The sequence below is a fragment of the Lepisosteus oculatus genome, chromosome 13, assembly GCF_040954835.1.
Source record: "Lepisosteus oculatus isolate fLepOcu1 chromosome 13, fLepOcu1.hap2, whole genome shotgun sequence".
Taxonomy (NCBI): Eukaryota; Metazoa; Chordata; class Actinopteri; order Semionotiformes; family Lepisosteidae; genus Lepisosteus; species Lepisosteus oculatus.
The window spans coordinates 22,297,014-22,321,326 of record NC_090708.1 but is presented as its reverse complement, the minus strand read 5'-3'; the positions used below and the strand labels follow the sequence as shown (position 1 = coordinate 22,321,326).

Genomic DNA, 24,313 nt, shown 5'->3' with positions numbered 1-24,313 from the left:
TTTGTCTCTTGTAATTTTAGGTCTGTGTTCTTGACCTTCGAAAATAGTGATCTGGCAGTATTTAATTAAGATGGACCATCAGTGATCAATGTTGGAAGAAACATTCTCCATTCTGTAACAACAGCTTCAGAACCAGTAGAAAACATTGCTGTGAACCATATTTACACCACTCAACTATCCTCCTTGGCAACTGGATTCAACTGTTCTCTGGTGAACCTTGTTGAGTGAAGAGAAAAGAGGTGCAGGAAAGAAAAAGAAGCGATTCTGTGGAGAGAAACAGTTTTTGCTTGGTAATGGGAGAACATAGCAAGGACTGTAAAAGGTGTGCCAAAAAAGAGAAAATGTATAAACCAAAACAAAGGAAAAAAAAGTTGCCCTTCTAAATGTGGATCTCTGTTCATATATTTGGACACTACTGTCAATTTCCCAAAGGATTTCAGTAAACCTGTAACATCAAAACCGCCTGTTTTCTGTACAACATGGTTCTGCACTGTTTGATAGAAGCTGGAATAAGACGTAGAATCCCGAGATGCTTTCGGCCTTGGCATTTGAATGGATAAAATCTTTTCTGTTATCTGTTCTTCTAGCTGGGGAGTGAAGAGCGGAGTGAAAAGATGTAAAACATTCAATAGGTGGTTAATCTTTCCTCGCTTATAGGTCTTGATATCTCTAGAGCACTTAAGAAAACTCTAAGAATAAAAAGTGCTTTGACACAATATTCCTGTGCACAAGGAGCTTTATACAGGGAAATGTCATACAAGGAAAGAACGCAGTGTATTTTTTGAAAAAAAATAAAAGTGTATAATTTTTTATGTAAAACATGAGTTTTGGAGACAGAATGGGCTAAACAAGGACAGACTGCTTTCTTTCAAAAAAAGTCACTTGGGGTGACTCAAACTGAATACAGACACGTTTTTAAAGCTGCAGTATCCTTCTTAAATGGAACTATCGTTCACAGGATGCAATGTAAACCTTTTTTTTTCTAAATTGTAAATGTTATCAATGTAGGCCTCAAGATTTTTCACTGGACTTCAGAGGTTTGGACAGGCACTGTTTAAGGTTTATTTAATGAAAAATGTTCAAATTACATCTTCAGACTACCTTTAATTTGTGCAAGTTCATTTCAAAGTTAATATTAAGATAAGATAAACTGCAATACAAAACTCAGTATTGTTTATAAAGTTTTTTTTTCATGTAATGCTTTTGAATAACTTGAAGTTAAATAAAACTGAAAAACATCCTTTTAACTTTTCAATGGAAACATTTATTACCACAAATATATGTAAACCTTTTCTTTTGGATGTAAATTTCATGAATGTAAAGTTTGTAAAATAAATACAAATACATATATAAATATATCTCCAGTCTCTGCTAAAATGAATAGACACACCCTGAAATTGATTATTTAAATAAGAATTCCAAATAAATTAATGCAAGCACTTTTATTTTTTTAAATCTGTTCTTATAATTTGTGGAAATTCCATGCGCTCTTAATATTGTTAGAGCCTTTGTCGCATGATGTTCTTAAGTAATGAATGAATATGAATAGCTACATTTATAGTTGCTGTTTTCTTTTTTCAGAAATGGATAATACTCCTGCATATTTGTATTTTTACAATAAAGGATTATTACTGAGCTCTAAACACAAGAAATCAGCACAGCAAATTTCCCCAAAAACTTTAAACACCAAATCCTAAACATTGAAGTGCCTCAATGGTAGAGAAAAGACATTTTAAATCTCTTCAGTATTTAAAAAAAAATCAGAGCTCTACTGTTTCAAGAAGGAGCTGGAATTACCTAGTCACACCTGATGGAAAAATACTAGATAATGGTGGGTTAAATGGATGTAAAACAAGAGTAAAGCCTCAACAAAAAGCCTTTTGTAGAAAAAGGAAAACATATGGGTTAAGTATTAGCAAACGTGAAATTACTGGGAACTTGACAAAGGAGCTTTTTATTAAGATGAAGCAGTTATGAGGTTAGAGCAGCCTGCAGGTGAGGAATAATGGCTTCAAAAAGACTTTATATCCTAGCTCCCCCAACACTGATCCTTTTTTTTCTTATTGATAACATTTTCCATACTTTTTTAAGACATGGAGAGGTGTTTTATCCTGATGGATCAGTCGGTCATAATTGTCACATTTGGTTTAGTAATTGGCTACATCTGTGTGTCGTGGGGGTGTGTCTCAAAATTATTTTTAGTACTAAAATGCAAGTTGAGTCCTGGCTAAATATGTATATTGCAGATATTCTAGACTATTCTAGTTTGTAAAAATTAGTCCTGCTCCTCTCAGGTGGCCTTCCAGTCTCCTAATTTAAAACATTTCAATGTCTATGAGCACTTTAAACTAAAGCTGTCAGGAAGTGTGTGTTCTATGGCAAAAGTAAAACAAGAATTGGTTGAGATGGATTAATATTCACTAGTATGCCACCTCCATGTCACTTAAGTTATAGGGTCATGCAAATTACTCTTGGTGCAGTAAAGGATCTCCGCACCAAAGCAAGCAGATAGAAGCCCAGCAACATACAAAATCATATTTTTTTCTTTCAGTACTAAGATTGTAATAGTTCCAAAACATCAAAGGTATGTTCAATCCGTGGCCAAGACTGTATGTGTTTATGTTCATAGTAATGTTCAGATTCTATTGCAATGCCTTGAATTTACCATTTGTTTGGGTTGATGCATTTTCATTATTTAGAGAACAGGGTTTAGACGACCCCAGTTCAGGACCTAAACATGCAGCATTTCTTGGGAGTGTGTCTTGGGTTAATTTATCTTTCAGGATCACACAATTTGCACACCAAGCCATGGGGTGTTCACATATTCACATATTGTGGATGTGGAGACATTTGTCTCTCTAGACAATTCTTTTTGTGCTGCTGAGTTAAGTGTTTTTTTCTGACCTAGTTTCTGTACTAGAACAATATTAAGCCTTTAATTCAGAGGCTGCTTTATGGAGCCTTACAATGTTAAAGGTTCTGGTTGCTGGAGATTCAGAGGTTTTGGGGCTAAAACCTCATGAAAATGTGAGCAACTGAGTAGCTGATTTATTACGTTATATTTCATCCATACATGTCTTGGTGGCTAGACGTTTGTCACTTTGGAGAGGTCAGGTATTGGGGTTTTGGGGCTGTTGTGGAAGCAGCCATTTGACCTCGGAAGTAATTGGCTATGCATTTGTGAGGTTTTAGGCCCACGATGTAGAACAGTTTTTTAGCTCAGTAAACCAGTGAAGTATTCAGTACGTTGTTCCATCAAAACAAAACTGGAACTGATGCTTTTTTTGCCTGTTTTTGAGAGTGATTTGTCACAGCTTTGGGAATGTCTGAAGCAGAGGTAACACAAAACGGCTTTGTTTGATGATGATATATTGAAGTGCGTCCAGTTTTGGGGATTGACGGTATACAGATACAAAATCAGCTGCAAGTACCTCGTAAGGAAGTATCTTCCCTATAACAGTGTTTTCAACAGAACCTAGCAACAGGGTGTATTTGGCAGGTTTTGAAAACTGACATGAAGTAAAAGCATCTGACCTTTGCTACCTTCATATTACATGTTAAACTCAGAAGACATGACAGAGGCATCTGTAGTGGCCCTGCTGTAAAACAGAATTGAAATGGATTGAACTGTGCATCTTTAATTTTCTCTAAATATTACCATGAATGTCCCGGATTATGTTTGCATTAAGACAGTCGCTTTCTCTTGAAATTTGTGAATGTCATGTTGTGAACCTCTTTCTAAGGGGCCTGAACCTTGTAATTGGATGAATACAATTTTCATTTTCATTTTCTTGAGGCTGTTTTGTTTTGAGGGGGGAGAGGGATTTGGTTTTTACTATTGGATGTTTTTTGTGTCCTCATAAGAATCTGTTTAATATGGGGATACTGCATCTTTAAATACTTACCAATCACATGCTTTGTTTTGGGTTTGTTTTTGATTTGTTTCAATAAAGCTAATAGTTGTAGAGCCACACGAAGGACACTTTGTCAGATGGTAGGGTCTGCTTTACTCCATCTTTATTGAAAAATACTGTCCATCACAAACATACTTTCAAACATTTGTTCACTTTTTTTCTGGCTTCTGCTGTTTTTATTCTGTCTCAGATCAGAAACCAGACTACAATCAGTGGTCATTTCAGCGTAAGGTCCAGGGTAGAACAGATTCCTTTGCTGTTTTTGTCTACTTCATCTGGTCAAAAAAGAAAAAAAAATAACATTCATATCCAATGTCTGAAATAAATCTATTTTGATAGAATGCACTGTGTCTGTATCTCATTGTCTTGTTGCCATGAGCACAAGTTCCTTTGACAGATTCTATAGACTGCTATCAAATATGAAACATGAAACTTTCTAAGAATTACAAAAGCAATAACATCAGAAAAATCATAACACCAGTCTTGCAGTCAATAAAATGCTGTAATTGCATTTCTCATATTGCTTTTTTTGCATACTTTGAGTTAGTTATTTATTAAGTAATATAAAATATGTCCGTGTATTCAGAAGCTAGTCAGAAGAATTATATTCATGGTTCATGCAGACTTAACTTTTATGAATGCTTTTCATTTAGTGATGTTTAGGTTTTTTTAACCTTACATTCCCTAATTTTTTAAATGCTTTAGTACAGGCTAAAGTATATTTTCCTACATCAAATAAAAAAAGATTAGTCTCAAGAATGCTGCAAAATTAAAACTTGTTTGTTTATTATGAAAAACATAATTTTCTCCTGTATCATTGCCAGGATTAGCACATCCTCACAGAGAAGACAATACTGGAGACTTAATACATTTTTTTCAAAATTTCATTAAGTAATTTCAGTAATACATGGCAAGTAAATCATTCTTATTCAGATAAGTTTTAAAATTATTTGAAAACTAGAAAAAAGTCAAAACACCAGGCAAGGTAAGGAGTCCAGATCACATTCTGAGAGCTTTAAGCCTGACATTTATTTTTGAACATCTTCCAAACAAAATGTATTCCAATCATTGAAATTTATTGGCATTGCATTTATTTTGCCATTTTCTTTTTAGTGTTCTTGAGTCTTTCAGCCACAAAATATGGAAATAAACTTGATTGCATTCAGTTAGCTGTTTATTTAGGAGTAGTAAGGCCTTCAGTCTCTGCCTACTAATCTGACAATGACTTTCAAGTAGGGTTCATTGTTGCTATTGGTTAAATATGGCATTTTGAAACACAAAATGCTTCTTTAATTATACTTAAATTCTGCATAATGGTTAATGTGTAGTGTCATTATTAAGAGTAGTATAAAAACAGCAGCTACCTGAATGGAAAACTCAGCAACACATGATCCTCGAGGTGTCTATTTTTGTATGCTCAGTGAATAAGTAACGTACAAGAGGAATGCAAAAATAAACATTTATTCAATAAAATTTGGCAGGAGGATAAAACTGCTGTAAGGTGGCATCACTAAAGATTGAGAAATAAAGTACTTTTTCCTAGACAGAAAAAGGTGCCAGACACAGTGAACACAGAGTTTGGAACTTCTAATACAATGCAGCTCATCTCACCAGCTGATGTTTCTCAGATTTACTGGTTGTTTCCCCATCAGCATCTAGGCCCTCAAAGTCACGGAGCTCAGTTGAAATGTGAATTTCAATTGTACTAGACTCTGAATCTAACAAGACAAAGAAGGGAAAGAACTCTTTAGGTTTTTACATTTCTTGCTTTCATACTCTCATATCGGTACTGAAGACATTTTTTTAAAGGTTTTGATTCATTTCTAGAATACTTCAGTCCCATATTAAAAATGCTCTTGATCAAGAATTTGACATTTCATAGCCCTTAAGCGTAAGATGCCCTCCCAATTGTTTCTAAATTTCTTCAAATTGACATGATGTTTTCTAAAGGTTTTAAAATACGTAAATTGTACTGGTTAAAAAATGTGCAAGAACCTTTGGGACATATTAGATACTAGTTCAAGCCTTTAACTCTTCTGCTTTTCCTGAGAGCGGTATTTATGCCATACTGTATAGATTGCATATTCTGTTTTTTTTTAAAATAGTTACTCATCAATAATGGCATATGAATTTGCAACAAAAAAAAAACGTCATAGTTATTTAAGGGATAGGAGTAGCAGATCTAAAAAATATATTGTTTATTGGAAAAAAATGATAAAGTTCAATAATATTAAAAAACGTATTGTGGCTACTATAGTACAATTCTTTGTACTCTTCCTTGCAACATTCCTGACTGCCTGAAATTGCACAGACCTTATCTTCATAGTTCACATAGAAACAACGTTTTTCTGCAAATCCCTTGGCAGCAGACAGGCACAGAACTGATTATTGGGTTTCTTTTTTATAAACCAGAACTGTGGGATTCTATTATCTACAGAACCTATTATCTTTATTTTCCAATGTTGTTCAAGGACTTCATAAATAGTTCACCCTTCCACACTAGCCTGAGGCTAAGGGCAATTGAGTGATTGTGAGTGTGATAATCACCATATTTATTCACATGTTTTTCAATACCCTTTGAAATTTCAATTGGAAATGAAAAGTAGTCAACACTATTCTGAAATCAAGGACATCATGGGTGACAGCAGATCCATGTTGAAATTCTGCCCCTGCAATGAAGGATATTATCTGACCTCAGAGCAATGGGAGCCTATTGGGGTGCGTGCCTTTTAATTGTGCCCTATATCACCCATATCAAGGCACAAGAGCTCAGAGCTCTTGGGTTTTCTGTCATTATTATAAAGATTTCCAACTGATGGGAACAATTTACTAGATGGTGCAACAGCTAATTAACATAGATCTGAGGAGGAATTTTATGCTGATATATTTAATTTTTTAAATGTAGGATATACCGCATGTAGTATTCAAAGAGAAACAATAGTGGAGCTTGTTTTGTTATTGCAGTGAACACCACAGAAAATGGGTTTTTCATCTGCAGTACTAAAACACAGTGGTGCTGATTGGTGGCCGTAGAGTCCAGTGTTCTCGTTGTTCAAAAGAAGCAGCAGCAGTCTGAGATGTGAGCGACCCCTGATTTCTACAGCATACACGTGTTGATGTTCTGGTATTTTTATTCAGCTTCTATGTTTATTTATTTTGTTTGGTTGCATCTCTTACTTATTATGCATTTTGCTTTTTAGAAATATATTTTTTTCATTATTCTTGAATTATTATTTATCGGAAAAATATTTGTGAACTATTATAAATATTATACAATTTTAATATAAATTCTTAAACGTTTTTTAAAAAATCATCATGACGGGACCAAATGTAAAGTCTAAAAATGTGCACCGACCTACAAAGTTTTATTAACTGCTAATTATTATTAATAAATTCATTAGATATTCCTGTCCATCAGTCATGGTGTATTGCATTCGCTGTTGATACTACAGTATAACAAACCCTGTCATTTGATTAATTTTAATTGATTTTTTCATCCTTAGAAGTTTCCTTTGTTCTTGCTTTAGAATAGTCACCACCACCATTCCATCATACATGCACATTTATGTTGTTATTAGTTATTTTTTTAAAAATCGACAATGCCAAAAACATCCAGTGTTAATAAACTGGCACTTAATCAAACCAGAATAACCAGCATCAACAGAAAGGTTCTTCTTTCAGGGTTTTCATTACTCATATTGTTACCTTCAGAGAGGACACTTATAGCATCAGTGGACTGTTGGTCATTCCCATTCATGCTCTTCTTGGTCTCCTGTACAAGGCCTGGGTAGTTGAGTGAGGAGCCCACTGTGGGATTGTAGGCCCCCCCAGTAACCAAGGACGTTGTGGCTGATTCCCAGGGAATCTCTCGTTCCCTCTGAATGCTGAAATCAACGTCAAAGCCAGTCCAGCCACGAAAGGCCAGAGTATTGAGAAAGCCCTGCATTGGGTTGAGAATTCCCTATACAAAGTACAAGAAAAGCACACACACATAGTAATGTGAGTTTAATAAGTACAATGTGTTACATCAACAGCTTCTAAAGGTACGTTACAATCACATTAAAGCTCAAAGACCAATGATTCACTGTGAATATGTTGCCTCGGCATACATAGGTGTTGTTCAGTACTGTGGCCTCTGAAATTGGCTTTTTTCTTTCCCTGATATCTATTGCTTTTTTTCTGGCATTAGTGGATTTCTCTTGACTACTAGTGCCAGCTATTGGCCTTGGATAGATCAGGATATTGATCCAGAGCACTTTTGTTTTTGATTGACAAAACACAGGGTAGACCACTATAATGGGTTATACACTCCAGTCTAACCCATAAGTCACCTACTTCTACTCATTCAGAAAGCTGTTGCAGAGCTCCCAGAATGCACTCCGTCACAGTGGATGATAGACCTCTTATGTGGCTACTTTTCTCACAACCTATTTTCACTTACTGCATAGGGCACAATGTTTAATTTGTAAAAAGTGATGATGCAATTGGAAGTTTCGTTATGTTTGCACTTTGTGTGGTGTGTTCTCCTATGCAATTTTGTACTTTGACTAATAATGTATCGTGTTGCTGAGAAACAAAGTAGGTGAGACAGGGTGAAACAGTTCAGGGAAAACAGTTCAAATCATATTCCAAAATATTCTCATCTATCATTACCATTACAGAGCTAAGCATAGCAATCCTTATAACATACCATTATGAACCATGTGATGAGGGCTGCATTTCTCACATTCTTGAGGTTACTAGCTCTGATATCATCCTGCATTTCCATGTAAAAGAGTAGGCTCTCATTGATGAGGTTTGGCAGCCAACTGTAAATTGAATAGAACAGATGATTTCAGTTCCTGCATTATCCCAGTGAGGAACACACGACTGTAGAGTAATTATGATATATGGACAATATAGAGTAATTGTTATATACCTGTAACTGGGAGCAATTAGAAAATATAAAATTCTTTCTTTGGAGACAACAAGCTTTGAGTCTAAATATAGTGCAGTCTTGTATTTCAGTTAGCAAAAACACCCATTCATCCATTTTCTAACCACTTCTTTCAATTCAAGCTCTATGCAGATAGCACCCCAGGTCCAGAATTGAACCCAGGTCCCAGCACCATGAGGCAGAAATGCTAACCACTCCATCACTGTGCCATCCCTAGTAAAAACATTCAATTGAACTTTTTTGTCATTAAACTTACACAGGTGCATAGTATAATGAAAAGTGTTTCTCATTAGTCACTCAGGTGCAGTATATAAATAGGACAGAAGATAAGACAATAGACAGTAACACAATAGCAATAACAGTAACATGTAATAACATAACATAAATAACATGTAATCAAGTAATCAAAACTGTGCAAAATTCCACAAACGGAGAAAATATAACAGGACAAAAACAGTTCAAGGTAATTCTTGGAACAGTGCAAAAATAGTATGGTTAAAAATAGTATGGTTAATTAATAAATATTAAATATTATTACGACCAGTACAGTTTTACTGGGCTATCGATGGGACAGTACAATTTCGGCTTACATGTGTGTGTAGTGGTACACAATGTACACAATGACTGTACTCCTACAGTAGTGGTGTAGGAGTACAGTCATTGTGGATACAGGAAGACGTTAGGAGAGATCATAGTATGGTGGGAGGGAGTGGGGGCGTCACCAACTTGACAGCCCTGTGGAAGAAGCTATTTTGGAGTCTAGTTGTGTGCGGCTGGAGTGACCGGAACCTTCTGCCAGATGGTAGGGGAACAAACAAGTTATGACTGGGGTGAGTGGGGTCAGACATAATTTTGGTGGCTTTTTTCAGACTCCTGGTGTTGTATATTTCCTGGATGGATGGTAAGGAACTGCCGATGATGTGTTGGGCAGTGTTGACCACCCGCTGTAGTGCCTTATGGTCAGATGCGGTACAGTTGCCGTACCAGACTGTGATGCAGCTGGTCAGTATGCTCTCCACCGTACATCTGTAGAAGTTGGTGAGGATCTGTGGATGTAGGTGTATTTTCTTCAGCCTTCTAAGGAAGTTCAGCCACTGTTGTGCCTTCTTGATGAGACTGGAGGTGTTCAGTGTCCATGTAAGGTCCTTACAGATGTGAACACCTAGGAATTTGAAGTTATTCACCATCTCCACCGCAGACCCTTCTATGTAGATGGGGGAGGGAACTTTTCCTTGTCTTCTGAAGTCAACAATCAGCTCTTTGGTTTTGCTGATGTTGAGACATAGGTTGTTGGTTCGGCACCAGTCTGCGAGTTGTTTTATCTCCTCCCTATAGGCAGTCTCATCATTGTCAGTGATCAGGCCCACAACTGTGGTTTCGTCAGCATACTTGATGATGGTGTTTGTGCTGAACTTGGCAGTACAGTCGTGGGTGAACAGGGAGTAAGGATATGTTGAAGATGTCGGTACAGACATCAGCTATCTGCCAGGCACATGTTCTGAGTACCAGGCCAGGGATACCATCAGGTCCAGGAGCTTTTTGTGTGTTCACTCTACTTCGTGATTTCCACACATCTAGCTTGGATAGTGTGGGGGGTGGGGGGGCAGGGGACTCAGTGGTCCAGGTGGTTGGTTCAGGGTTTTGAGCTTTGAAGCGTGCATAGAAGGTGTTAAGCTTGTTTGGAAGAAAGGGGTCAGTAGCGCTTACAGGGCTTGTTTTGCTCTTGTAGCTTGTGATTGTATTTATGTCTTGCCACATGCGTCATGGGTTAGTTGGTGTTGTAGTGGTGTTCCATCTGGGATTTGTACTGTTTCGTGGCAGATTTTATGCCAGCTCTTAATTTATGCCAGCTCTTAATAGTAAAAATATATATTCCAACTAAGGTTTTTAATGGTTGTATATATTAAAAGTTCTATCAGCTTTAGGCTACAGGACAATTAAATTACAGAACTGCATGTAACTATAGTAATTAAAATGAAATTTAAAGTACAATTGTTTATTGATTTCCCTATCTTTAAAGCTTGTTTTTCACACAGAAGTGCCTGAAGACACTTATTGATTTGGTTCTGTAAAGGATATACATTTTACAGAAATTCCACTGATACAGTACAATTGAGATATTATGTTTTCAAACTGGTATTCAGTACTGCATGGATTTACTGACACATTTAGAGTAATAACCATGCAAAGTATTACTTTGTGAATTTGTGAGTGCAATGTTATATTTACACTTCCAGGTATCTCCCCAGAAAGGGATGTGTCTGGTCTAATGCACTAAGAGTCTTGCAGTGATTTATTCAGTTAGAAATACCATTTACATTTCAGAAGTTGATAACAAATCTCACCAAATAATGAAAACCAAGATAATCTTGAAGAAGCGTATTTTTATCTCTGTCCCCAGTCGTCTTTCATTCTCAGTGTAAATTCCTTGCCTTCCCTTCAGCAGTGATGTCACTGCATTGGAAAAAAAACATCAAATGTGAGCATTTGAAGTAACTGTTTTATAGACCTGATGTACACCTACAGTAATATCCCATGTCACACATGTTGGTATGTGACACCTAATTTATTGTAATATAGTCAAGTATTGTGAAATATTTTCACAGTTGATTCTGAGTGCTTATAGATTTGAAATTGCTCAACTAGATATGCCTTTATAATTATTTAGATTAATCTGTGCATCACATTTGTTCATGTTTTGCTGTCTCAAATGCTTGGAAATTCATGTGTGTGCACAGTCATGTCTGTTGACAGTCAGTTCCTGTGAAAATCAAGAAAGAAACCCAACATGCTCCCTTATTGACAAAACAAATGCATGTGATGCTTCCAGTGCCACAGTCGCTGTTAGCCTGTGACTTTTGCAGTAGACCCCCTGTTGATGAGGAACAGTAAGCAGCTAAGATTGTCCCTTCAATTAAAATTTGTGCACCTGCTATTGTAGTTATTTTTCTGGTGTATTGTTCCATTTATTGTAGTTAAAGTATAAGTGATTTCTTTTGATGATCGAACATCGCAGTTCTAATGTCAGGACTGACAGAGTTTTGCAGCTATGAAACTGAGAACTGTGTGTCTCATCTGATAAATGAAATAAGGGTATATTTATATGAATACAATTTTGCTTCAAAATATCGCTCAAGGTTTGGTAAATATTTAACTTCAAAGCCAATGCACAAATGTCAGTTTCTCTGAACAGATCTTGACTTTCTTTTAATATTCAAATCGGATGTATTGGGAAACAAACTATTCCTGAAGGAACAATGCTGTTCTGTCTCCCAGCTCCTCTGTACAAACTGATTCTAAGTTTTTGAATGGCACTGTGATGTACTGTCAGTTTTATGCTATTTACAGCAACTGTATGAATTAGTCACACATATAGGTGTTGAGAAGGTATGAAAAACTGTAGGTCACATGGGCATGTAACACATGGATAAGTGTGTTGCTAAAAGGCGTTTGAGTGGGTAGGTGTGTCAGTGCACAAGCAACAAGCAGAGGCTAATTCCTCTTTGAAGAGTAGAAAGAAGAAACACAAGGTATTGGCTTTTGAGCCTTCTACTTGTTCTAGTGCATGGGTTCATATAACAAAGTCACAATAATAAAATAGATTCATCAGTGATGAACAGATTTACTAAAGAATGTAAATGTACTCACCGGCTGATACTGTTCTTCCAAACAGTATTGGGTTCACAATTAGGACAAGCAACATGGGAGCGTAGGTGGTGATATAGTGAGGCACAGCATGTTCTAGTCCATTTTCACAGCTGGAATTCGAATCTCATGTTAGTGCGCCAGCTGTAATACGGTTCGCCCCAGTTCTTGTGCTGAAAGATTTCCTTCAAGTTAACTACCAGAATTAATTGTTTTATTCCACTGGAAGTTAACAAGCTTAATGCAATTTGAATTTAATTTTATAGCCATTCTAGAAGTTATACCCCGATATACCCCATTCACTTACAAATTTGAGACTTCTCTTGAAGAATCATTATATGTATGCCAAACATTTTTGTGTCATAAAAGTGTGCTTTTATACAATACAGTAAAATGGTAAGGTTCTGAGCCTAGTGTGTGAAAAAGCACCATTTTGCACTACTCATATCACTGTTTGAGTTTTGAAAAGCAAAATTGCAATATTCTAGAAATGCTTCTTTTGTCAATAATACTTCAGCTCCTATGGATTGACCAAGCATGTATAATAAAAACCTGCTGTGTCTTCACATCCCAAAGCACATAAAATGTAATTCTACCTGATGAAGCGACACATGGACCTTTCACGCCTTTGACAGGGAAGGGTTCTTACCCAGTGCTTGTCTGTAGCAAAGCTTAAACACACCTTGAAATGGAAGGGTAGTAGAGCATGGCCACGCCTTCCACACACAGCAGCACTGCCAGGCCCCAGGTGATCATGTGGTACAACACAATTGTGCTGAAACAGAGGGGCGGCAGCGTGAGTGTTCACAAGCACTGATGAGCTGACACATGGCCTTGCCTTTTCTCCCTGTGAAGCTTTTATATTGACTGTTGTGCAGAACACATCTGACCTCTGGATGTAAAAGATCACTAAGATCTTTAAAAGGTTTAAATACATTGCTGTAGATATAAATTTGTACTATATATACTGTATATATTTCAGTTCAAACAATAAATTAATATTTTTAATACAAATACTATGAGGAAAGAGATGCTGGATGTTCCAAATTCTTAAACCCTTTTGAAATGGGTTAGTGTAGGAACACATTCACAACTCTTAGTTTTCAGCTTACTTAGCAAAAACTAAACTTATTGTGTAACAATTACTGTAGTCTTTTGTAATCTGATTTCCCTTCCTCTTTTATTACCGTCAATGTGCCTTTTCTAAAGTTGATTCCTTTCTAGTACATCTGTTATATTTTAAATTTAACAGTTAATCTATATGATGTCATTTCTAACTGCTCTCTATTTTAAGACTGATAGATGACTGGTTGGATTTCCCATAGACATTTTCTTTCAAAGCAATATTTTAATACATATTTTAATTTTGAGATGTGTTGGTTACCTTTCAATATCAGAAAAAAACATTATTTGTCTCATTTGTATCATTTTCTGTAGCATTAAAAATAAAAGGTCAGTTATCTCAAGGAGAAGACCCAAAATAATGAGCTTTCTTAATAGCCTTGTATTGGTTTCAGCTTTCCATATTCATTTAGTTTTACTGCAAAGCATAGTACTCCCTAAATAAATTCAGTATATTTTATTAATGGATGGAACCTTTTTGAATGAGTGAAGTCCCTGAAAAGAGATTTTCATCCTTATTATTAAAGAATCAAACCTGACATAGAATTATCAACAGGACGTACCTTAGTCCAGCTGATCTTTTAACAACTAAAAAGACATCCACTGCATAGCAAAATGTCCACCAGAAAGAGGCACTGTAAAACAGCTGAATCCATATCTGCAAAAATAATTCAGTTATTTGTTACTGTTAGCATAACATAAGTTTCTTATGTTAAATATAAGAGTTTATCCAGAGCCCATAATGAGTATTATTCAATACTACTTTGGTATTTACACTTTTCTTTTTATATACTGTACAGTACTTAATGAGCAAATATACACCCTGGGCAGCATGGTAGTCTATGGTTAGCATTGGTGCCTCGTATCACTTGGTCCCCGGGTTTAATTCCATATCCGGGGTGCCATCTGTATTGAATTTATATGTTCTACTCGTGTTTGTGTGGGTTTCCTCCCACAGTCCAGAGACATACTGGTAGGTTAGTTGACTTTTAGAAAACTGTCCCTGGGTTTGTGTCTGTGTTTCTGTGTATCTGCTCTGTGAAGGACTGGTGTTCCTTCCAGGGTGTATCCTGCCCTGTGCCTGCTGCTTGACAGGATAGGTTCCGATTCCCCCCGCAATCCTGAATTGGAAGAAGTGGTTATCCATATGGATTTATATACCTCACAACAATAATATATACAGTGGTGTGAAAAAGTGTTTGCCCCCTTCCTGATTTCTTATTTTTTTGCATGTTTGTCACACTGAAATGTTTCAGATCATCAAACAAATTGAAATATTAGACAAAGATAACACAAGTAAACACAAAATGCAGTTTTTAAAAGAAGGTTTTTATTATTAAGGGAAAAAAAAAATCCAAACCTACATGGCCCTGTGTGAAAAAGTGAGTGCCCCATAAACTTAATAACTGGTTGGGCCACCCTTAGAAGCAACAAGTGCAATCAAGCGTTTTCGATAACTGGCAATGAGTCTTTTACAGCGCTGTGGAGGAATTTTGGCCCACTCATCTTTGCAGAATTGTTGTAATTCAGCCACATTGGAGGGTTTTCGAGCCTTAACCGCTTTTTTAAGGTCATGCCACAACATCTCAATCGGATTCAGGTCAGGACTTTGACTAGGCCACTCCAAAGTCTTCATTTTGTTTTTCTTAAGCCATTCAGAGGTGGACCTGCTGAAGTGTTTTGGATGATTGTCCTGGTGCAGAACCCAAGTGCGCTTCAGCTTGAGGTCACGAACAGATGGCCAGACATTCTCCTTCAGGATTTTTTGGTAGACAGCAGAATTCATGGTTCCATTTACCACAGCAAGTCTTCCAGGTCCTGAAGCAGCAAAACAGCCCCAGACCATCACACTACCACCACCATATTTTACTGTTGGTATGATGTTCCTTTTCTGAAATGCTGTGTTACTTTTACGCCAGATGTAATGGGACACACACCTTCCAAAAAGTTCAACTTTTGTCTCGTCAGTCCACAGAGTATTTTCCCAAAAGTCTTGGGGATCATCAAGATGTTTTCTGGCAAAACTGAGAGGAGCCTTTATGTTCTTTTTGCTCAGCAGTGGATTTCGTCTTGGAACTCTGCCATGCAGGCCATTTTTTGCCCAGTCTCTTTCTTTTGGTGGAGTCATGAACACTAACCTTAACTGAGGCAAGTGAAGCCTGCAGTTCTTTGGATGTTGTTGTGGGTTTTTTTCTGACCTCTTGGATGAGTCGTCGCTGCGCTCTTGGGGTAATATTGGTCGGTCGGCCACTCCTGGGAAGGTTCACCACTGTTCCATGTTTTCGCCATTTGTGGATAATGGCTCTCACTGTGGTTCGCTGTCCCACAGTCCCAAAGCTTTAGAAATGGCTTTATAACCTTTTCCAGACTGATAAATCTCAATTACTCTGTTTCTCATTTGTTCCTGAATTTCTTTGGATCGCAGCATGATGTCTAACTTTTGAGGATCTTTTGGTCTACTTCACTTTGTCAGGCAAGTCCTATTTAAGTGATTTCTTGATTGAGAACAGGTGTGGCAGTAATCAGGCCTGGGTGTGGCTAGAGAAATTGAACTCAGCTTTCTAAAGATGTGATAAACCACAGTTGATTTATGTTTTAACAGGGGGTGCAATCACTTTTTCACACAGGGCAATGTAAGGTTTGGATTTTTTTTTCCCTTAATAATAAAAACCTTCTTTTAAAAACTGCATTTTGTATTTACTTGGGTTATCTTTGTCTAATATTTCAATTTGTTTGATGATCTGAAACATTTCAGTGTGACAAACATGCAAAAAAATAAGAAATCAGGAAGGGGGCAAACACTTTTTCACACCACTGTATATTTTTAAAACACCAGTACAGTTCAATAAAAAAGAAAAGCTATAACCTTTCAGATTTAATTAACTGCTCCTAAAAAAGGTATGTAGTTCTGACATTATGCCATTAAATCTGCAGCTGGTTGAAAAAAGAAGTATCTCCAGAAAAACCAATGTCGTGGATTCCCTGCATGAAGACAAAATTAGCTTTTACGTACCGCACTTCCCACACAGAAAGCAGCTGGCCAGACTTCAGTGGTATTGACAACTGACATTCTGGAAACAAAGTCTGGCAGACCAAGCCATGTGGAGGATCTAAGAATTATCCCTTTAAAACAAACACACAAGCAAAAATGTATTTTTCTTTGCTGCTTCAAAAACTGCACTCTGACAATGGTGAGTGAATAACTTTAAAATAACTTTTAAATAAAAGCCTTGTCCATATGATAGCTGCATTATTAATCTTGTCCTGGAATATCAAAATAGAAACAAAGAAATGAATTTTATTACCCAGAGCATTCGTTTTTTTATTAAAGTGTCTCTCGCTTTACACTCACATTAATGCCCAAGAGTCCTAGTTTGTAAAGGATATCGATTTGTAAAACACAACTTGAAAAGTTTTCATTCAGAGAAGTTTTCATCTTGAAAGAGAAAAATCACAGTCTCTTCATTTAATGAAACCGTCCCTTTATATTGCTGATGCTTGCAGATGCATGCAATGATTAAACACTTTCATACTGATCTCATGTGTCTAGCCCTCCCTATTTTATTAGTGCCCTACAGGGGTGCTTTCTGATGCTCTGCGAAGAGCCAAGAACAACTACATCTATGTGTGATGACCTAGCTAACCAGAAAATCAAATGTCAATGATGAATGAACTCATTTACACTTCCAAATGGAATTCCAAATGAAAACTGACAATCAAGTAAATCCATTGAGATATTATAAAAGGGTATAAAAAGTTAGTATTTGGTTAGTGATATTGTAAACATTCCACTGTACAGGCTGTGGTCACCATAAGCAATAGCAAGACACTCATGCTCATGGTACTCCTGCAACCTTACAAGATTCTGAACAACTCTTGAGAGGTCATGACTAACAAAGTTTGATTCATTGTCTTGAATGCATTGACATTTTAGCAATTTACTTCTCCATATATCCAAATGTATGTTACTGGTAAGAAAACGTATTGAAACTTTTTTTAGGGGGTATACCTATTTTTTGAAATATCACCTTTTAATGTCAGGGTATTTTGAAGAAAAAATGTTAGCAATACAGTACATCTCATTTTGAAGGGCGTGATTATGGGGCCGTAGATTGCACAATTGTTCAAGAGATTATTCTGTATTTATATCCAATTTATAATTTTGTTTATTCATTATCACTGCTGCAACACTCGTACCAGTGTTGTGGCACCATGTTTTTCTACCACAGCGCCCAACAGGAAAGTAAGTGATGGAAAGTAAGTAAGTGAGGAAAGAAGTGATGAGTGATCCTGTCCAGCCCTGAGAGAAATCAGCTGTTTGTACACCACCGCTGGGGGAATTCCAGCCACACTCAGCTATGTCACTCAGTGACATAGTTTAGATTTCAATCACCTGCCTTGGAAAACATCTCAACTTGTGCTTGTAATAAGCGTCTTTGTTTAGCAATACCAGGTGTATCTTTTTCATTCCGTTTTATTCTAAGGATTTCCACATTTCAGTCTAGATCTCTAATTTGGTAGATTACTGCAATTCCATAAGATGTCTGGTTTCCACGTAAAACAGCCAAGCCAAAACTTTAGTTTTTTTAAGACACCAGAGTCTTGTGAAACTGTCAGGCATTCGACATGATAATATGGATTCGAAAACTGCTCCAGCAGCTCAGTAAAGTTCTGAAAAGGTCATATTGAGGGGTTCAGAACTGAAAGCTGCTGGGAGGTATCACGCTCAGAAAGAAGATGTTATCTGCAAGACATTCCAGGGGAAATATTGCTTTCATTAGGATGATAGCTATTTTAATACAAAGAGACACCTTTTCTCATAAGAACAAGGACAAATCCCATTGTTGTTTCATCAAGATTATGTTCAGTTTGAAAACAGCAATGTCTTTGCACCCTGTTAGCCTGGAAAAAGCAAAAGAACTTTTGCTATGTTCAATGAATCTGCCATGGTTCAGTTGCAGTATCTGCCTAAAAAAATATTGTTGGACATTTTGACAGTCTGATGTGATTATGCACACGTACTGCATCTCACTAATGCATCTTGTTCTTCAATGGCTGATTCTGCTTAAAAATGTCAAGATGTTTTTATTTTTAATCTGGCTTTTCCCAATGTTAATGTGTAAGAGCTTGTGACAGTTATAAGAAGATACTAAGGGCACTTTGACTGCCCTTTCACATCCACATTTGTAGTTTACTCAGTTTTCTTCAAAGCTCTTTATTATTTGTGACTATTTGTTTTTCTTGCTTGGACTAATCTTTGCTACTTCTAACTACATGTCAGTATTTTCTAGTTTATGATTTCTTAATGTTACTTGATTCCCCATTTTACCTGCTAGCTCTGGCTGCCCTAAAGCTACTAACTCTGCTTTTGTACGATTTCTGTTTGGTGATTTAAATACACTCTTCTAAATGCTCGACTACAATAGATTTCTTAGCTACTTTGGATTGTGTCAGTTTTACTCAGCATGTCAGCACCCAGCATGGCTACATATTAGACAGTGAGCCTACAGGCAATTGAACTGTGCATTTCTGACCACAAAAGCCTTCAGAACTATGAAATCTATGAACCCCTCTATGAACCAAAACTATGAACCCCTCCAATCTGGCTTCCGTCAACTTCACAGCACAGAAACTGCCCTGGTCAAATTCATTAACAAACTTCTAATAGCTGCTGATTCCGGTTCTCTTTCTATACTCATCCTTCTTGATCTCAGTGCTGCTTTTGACACTGTTGACCATAACATCTTACTTTCTTGTCTTGAGACTGTGTTTGGACTTTCTGACACTGCTCTCTAATGGTTCAAGTCTTACCTCACTGATCGCTGTCACTTTGTCTCTCTTAATGGGTATACCTGTAGGTCTGAAATTGGTCTTGTTAAGTCTGGTGTTCCTCAGGGCTCAATACTGGGCCCTTGCTCTTCAGCATTTACATGTTTCCACTTGGTCAGCTTTTAAGATCACATAGCCTCAGCTTTCATTTTTATGCTGACGATACTCAAATATACATCCATACCAAACCTGACACTGATGTGGCTGTCTCTATTCTATCTAATTGCATCTCTTACATAAACATTTGGATGACCCAAAACTTCCTTCATCTTAACTGCAACAAGACTGAAGTAATGCATATTGGCACCCCCCATCAACTTCATAAAGCCAGTCCTGTAACCCTTTCTGTAGATGGTTCTGTACTTGAGCTTCAATCAAAATTGAAAAACCTTGGGGTTATATTCTATTCTGGCTTAACATTCGACCTGTCAAAATATCTTTTTTTCACCTCAGAAATATTGCTAGACTACGCCCTGTGCTATCACTAACTGTGGCTGAAAAGCTGATCAACATATTTGTGTTCTCTCGAATTGACTACTGTAATGCTCTACTCGCTTGGGTATCTAAATCTACTCTGAACAAACTGCAGTATGTCCAAAATTCAGCAGCCAGAATCCTGACCAGGTCTAGTGCAAGTGTTCACATTACTCCTGTCCTGGAGTCCTTGCACTGGCTTCCAGTCAAATTCCGTGTAGACTTTAAAATCATCATGCTCACCTTTAAGGCTCTGGATAGCTTGGCAACTCAGTACCTGTCTGAACTTTTATCGCCCTACTCCCCAACTCGCAACCTTCACTCTTCTAATTCTGCTCTCCTTACTGTCCCCCAAGCCCGTCTACATTGTATGGGTGACAGGGCCTTCTCCTGTTATGCCCCCAAGCTCTGGAACTCTCTCCCCAAGGATATCAGAGAGTCACCTTCTCTAAACTCCTTCAAATCCGGACTCAAAACCCTCTTCTTCAGAAAAGCCTTTACTTAACTGGTTCCATTCTTCACCCCTCTGCTTTTCTTAGTACCACCATCACCGGTCTCCTATATATACTGTAATTGTGTTTTATCTTGTGTATTCTTCTTATTTATTGTTGTTGTCATCCTGTAAAGTGCTTTGAGAAGCCACCTTTAAAGGCACTATATAAAATAAAGTTTATTATTATTATGAAAAAAATGCTTGCCTTCTATTGACACTATTCCAACTAATATGGTGGAGGAGAGCATAAAAACTTTAGAAACCACTTAGAGAAGTTCAACGTTTTTTGCTTGAGAATTCTGTTGATCTTTATAGTGACACACTAATACAGGTTATTGATTGTCTAGCAGTTACTAAAACCCATTGAATTTCTTTATTTTATCCTCACCCTGATCACAAATGAACTGTGCTCTGTGAATGTTGGAAGAGCAACGTTTTGAGCATTTTGGGGAAAAGAACGAATGCAGCTGACTGCTCATCTGCCAACTTCTGAACACTATCAGCTGTGAGGATGTCCTTAAGGCAGACAGATCTTCCTTTAACTCCAGGCCTATTGAGAGGAGTTGCCATTTCATTCATCATGAACAAATGCCTGAATGAACATATAAGTCCCTCTACTGAACATTGATACAATTCTTCCAAAGTAAAATACATAACAGTGGTAAGAGGTTGCCGACTGCCTGCAGCTGAGACAACTACTTCTCCCTCTCCTGCTTTCATACAGGTAGGTTTGTGTTTCTCTTTATTTTACTTTTCACATTATGTGACTGAATTTGTGCCTTCTTCCTACAGTCCTTCTTAATTCTACCATCTTTACTTTTTGTCAAGTTAAATTTAGTGTTAAATAAACGGCTTGGCCTTTCAATACAAAATTCTGAAATACTGTAGGCAGTTCAATGACAAACGTATCTTGCATCTAATGAGCTCTTTAAGACATAGCACTCAATAAGCATGTGTTAAAGTAGTTAAGGTTTTGCCAGTGGCTGTTGAATTGAGGTCATGTAATATTCTCCTCCTACTAGACTGAAGTGTAGATTTTGATATTGTCAATCATGATATTTTACTGAAGTGAATAGAAAATTATATCCAGTAGGGAATGTTACTACTTTCCACTGTTGTCGTGTCTCCTACTTAGCTAACAGAAGCTTATTTGAAAATATGTTCCACATGGTTCTGTGCTGCAGTTCAAACAGCACTTAACTCGTGTTCTAATATAAATTGCAGTGACAGCATGGGAAATTTAGAGCGGACTGGAAGGTTGTCCTTCTCATTTACAGAGCACTGAATAGTCTTAACTTCAGGTACTCTTAAGAGCTCATTACAAAAGTATAATAAAGATGTAATCTGAGGTCTACCAGTCCAGGGCTTGGGACTAGATTCCATGTCTGTGATGTCATGGAGAGTCCGGCATCCGGTGTGTCTAGTTAGAAATGGAAACAGATAAGGGCGTATTAACTGTTTCTATGACAGACAGGTTTGGGAGCTTTGCCACTCAGGAGAGGAAAGGGTCCACACTGCTTCTAAAGTAATTGGCTGTGATCTACCCTCTGTTCTTCCATATCTACAGCATTTTTAAATCGATAAACTCTGAAGATTATCAGTGATCACTCCCATCCCGCTTTTCCCCTGTCTGAGTTCCTTCCTGGTGCTGGAAGAGCACCTACCCTAAAGCTACTGTATTTGCTCTCTCAACACAACACTGTTAGAAAAGTATTTATTGGTAGATTTCTGGTTTCTATCTTCCGAGTAATAAAGCATTATATTGTATTTTGTCCATAGTACATGTATGTTATTTATGATTTCTCTTTATCTTCTTATATCTCTCTTTCTTAGCTGTAATTTTGCTCCCACCACAAAACCTTCCCTATCAACTAACAACTTTATTGGTTGGTTTGGCAATAAAGCTGACTTTGACTTTTATGTCAATATTCAAATCCTTTAAACTGCTCGTATTTAACCATTATATTGTATTTTTATGACCACCGGAATACCTATATTTTCACTGTTTTTTAAATATAATATACTTATATACTCATTCTATACTCACTGGTTTTATTGGGTTAATACCCTGAATATAGGTTTTTCTCTGGATTCACTTCCGTTAGTGATGACAAGATCTCCCAACAGTGAAATCATCCAGTTATCTCCAAGCACTTTCCTGTACTACTGTACTTCTGCTATGAACCTTCAACAGAACTTTAAGGAGCCTCTGGGCAAACTATCAGACACACATAATGGCTGTTGTTAACACACATTGTGCTTGGTCTTTTGCTGCTGTGTTACTTTCTTGGCAGAGTGGATCATTACATTCTAGCACAACTCTCTGTGTATAAAATATTGCAGATTTGTAAGTATAGAAACAAAAAGTTTCAGGTGAGTCCATTCAGTAAGAAATAGGATGTACTATACATGCACTTTCACTTTGTATGATGAATTATTCCCTTGAAAATCCCAACATAACCGCCTGGTGCTTATTTTCTAGAATAACACTGGGGACCCGCCATTAGATTGTAAGAATGTCCTCTAAATCTAGGTGAAGTAGAAAATTTAAATTCTTTTTCAAATGAAAATATATAACAGCAGTTGCTCCCTTGAGAAACATGATAAACACAAGAATGATTTTTCTCTTAAAAAAACAAATGGAGCATAAAAATCAGAGTTCCAATAAATATAAAGATAAAAGGATAGGTCTGTTATGGTGTATGGTTATGTTTAACAAATGTATTTATCCTTTTTTAAGCATATTTCAAAATATAGTGGAACTGATTTTCCACAGTAGCGGAACAAACTGGAGTAAAATAGATGTTAAAATGATCTAGGTTGCTGCATGTAGCTGCAAACTACAATTTTCTTTTCATATAAAAAGAACTTTCCATGGTAAAAAACTGTTTTAATATGTCTATCATCTCACCTGATGATGCAGAAGCATGTTTGTGAGTAGTTCCTACCTACTACCAGTCTTTAGAAAAGAAAATCAGAGAAAACATGGTAATCAGAGGGATACGCAATTATTTTAACAACTGCTTGATACAATATGTAAATTAAACTAGGTGAAAATATCCAAAACCTGTTACACAGTAAGTTGAAAATTCTAAGTATTTTCCATAGACAAGCTAGCCATGAAAAACCATTTAACAGAACACTTCTCTGAAATTGTATTCCTCCCCAGGTGCACCCACACAATCCTGAAATACACAATCTGGAGGCCTTTGACATACCTGCGCATCCTAGAATATCGCACAGACTAATGATGAGGAGTATCCGAGAAGAAGAGGCAGGTTTTGGAAGAGGATACTGCCCAAGTCTTCTATAGCTCCGTCTTTTGGGCAGAATCTGTAGGATGGCGAAGATTAAACTGACGCTGGCACTGCCGATGCAGATGGCACTGAAAAAACGAGGCTGGAAGCTTATCACAAACTCGGTGGATTTGTCTCTGTTAGGGCAGCAAAAACTTTCTAGCCGAGGAGATGCCATTGTGGAATAAGTCAGGCGTCGGTGTCAGAGAGAAAGAAAGGGAAATTCATTCATTTGCTCTGCAGTCTGGGTTCCCAGAGAAATCACGGGATAATTTATCATGTGCTTCTTCTTAATCCCTCCAGCCAGAGCTACTCTGTCCTACATCTTCTTAGGAACCCTGTGAAAGAAACGGTAACGACATTTAAAACAAAATAGGTAGACAAAACTGTAAAAGATAATTATATTTATAATATACTACACGATTCTTTTGGCTATACAAACTAGAAAATGGTAAAGATTTAACTGATTCAAAAGAGTTAATTGATAACATTTAAAATACAGAGCTTTTTAAAAGTTTCAAAGGGAGGGAAATAAACAGTAAATCAATGGATTAGACATATGGGATTCTTCCTGTTATTTTTTATGTATAATTCTAATATGGTT

General features: G+C 36.9%; 2 protein-coding genes across 3 annotated transcripts in view; one reads left to right on the top strand and one right to left on the bottom strand.

Annotated features, from left to right (window-relative positions):
* The window catches only part of tbl1x (transducin beta like 1 X-linked), an 84,787-nt gene extending 80,535 nt beyond the window's left edge, over positions 1 to 4,252 (top strand). For both annotated transcript variants that reach the window (XM_006637909.3, XM_015361688.2), the window contains one exon: positions 21 to 4,252. In XM_006637909.3, the coding sequence (XP_006637972.1) occupies positions 21 to 47 (27 nt within the window). In that variant the 3' untranslated portion in view covers positions 48 to 4,252. The remainder of the gene's footprint in view (positions 1 to 20) is intronic.
* Positions 4,100 to 24,006, bottom strand: gpr143 (G protein-coupled receptor 143). The gene is made up of 10 exons (XM_006638011.3): positions 23,632 to 24,006; positions 16,631 to 16,740; positions 14,181 to 14,275; positions 13,178 to 13,270; positions 12,499 to 12,608; positions 11,196 to 11,304; positions 8,605 to 8,722; positions 7,620 to 7,875; positions 5,526 to 5,632; positions 4,100 to 4,189 (listed from the first exon to the last, which is right to left on the bottom strand). Exons 1-10 carry the CDS (start codon positions 23,885 to 23,887, stop codon positions 4,181 to 4,183), a joined length of 1,263 nt encoding a protein of 420 aa, XP_006638074.2. The 5' UTR covers positions 23,888 to 24,006; the 3' UTR covers positions 4,100 to 4,180.
* Positions 24,007 to 24,313: the final 307 nt, after the last annotated feature.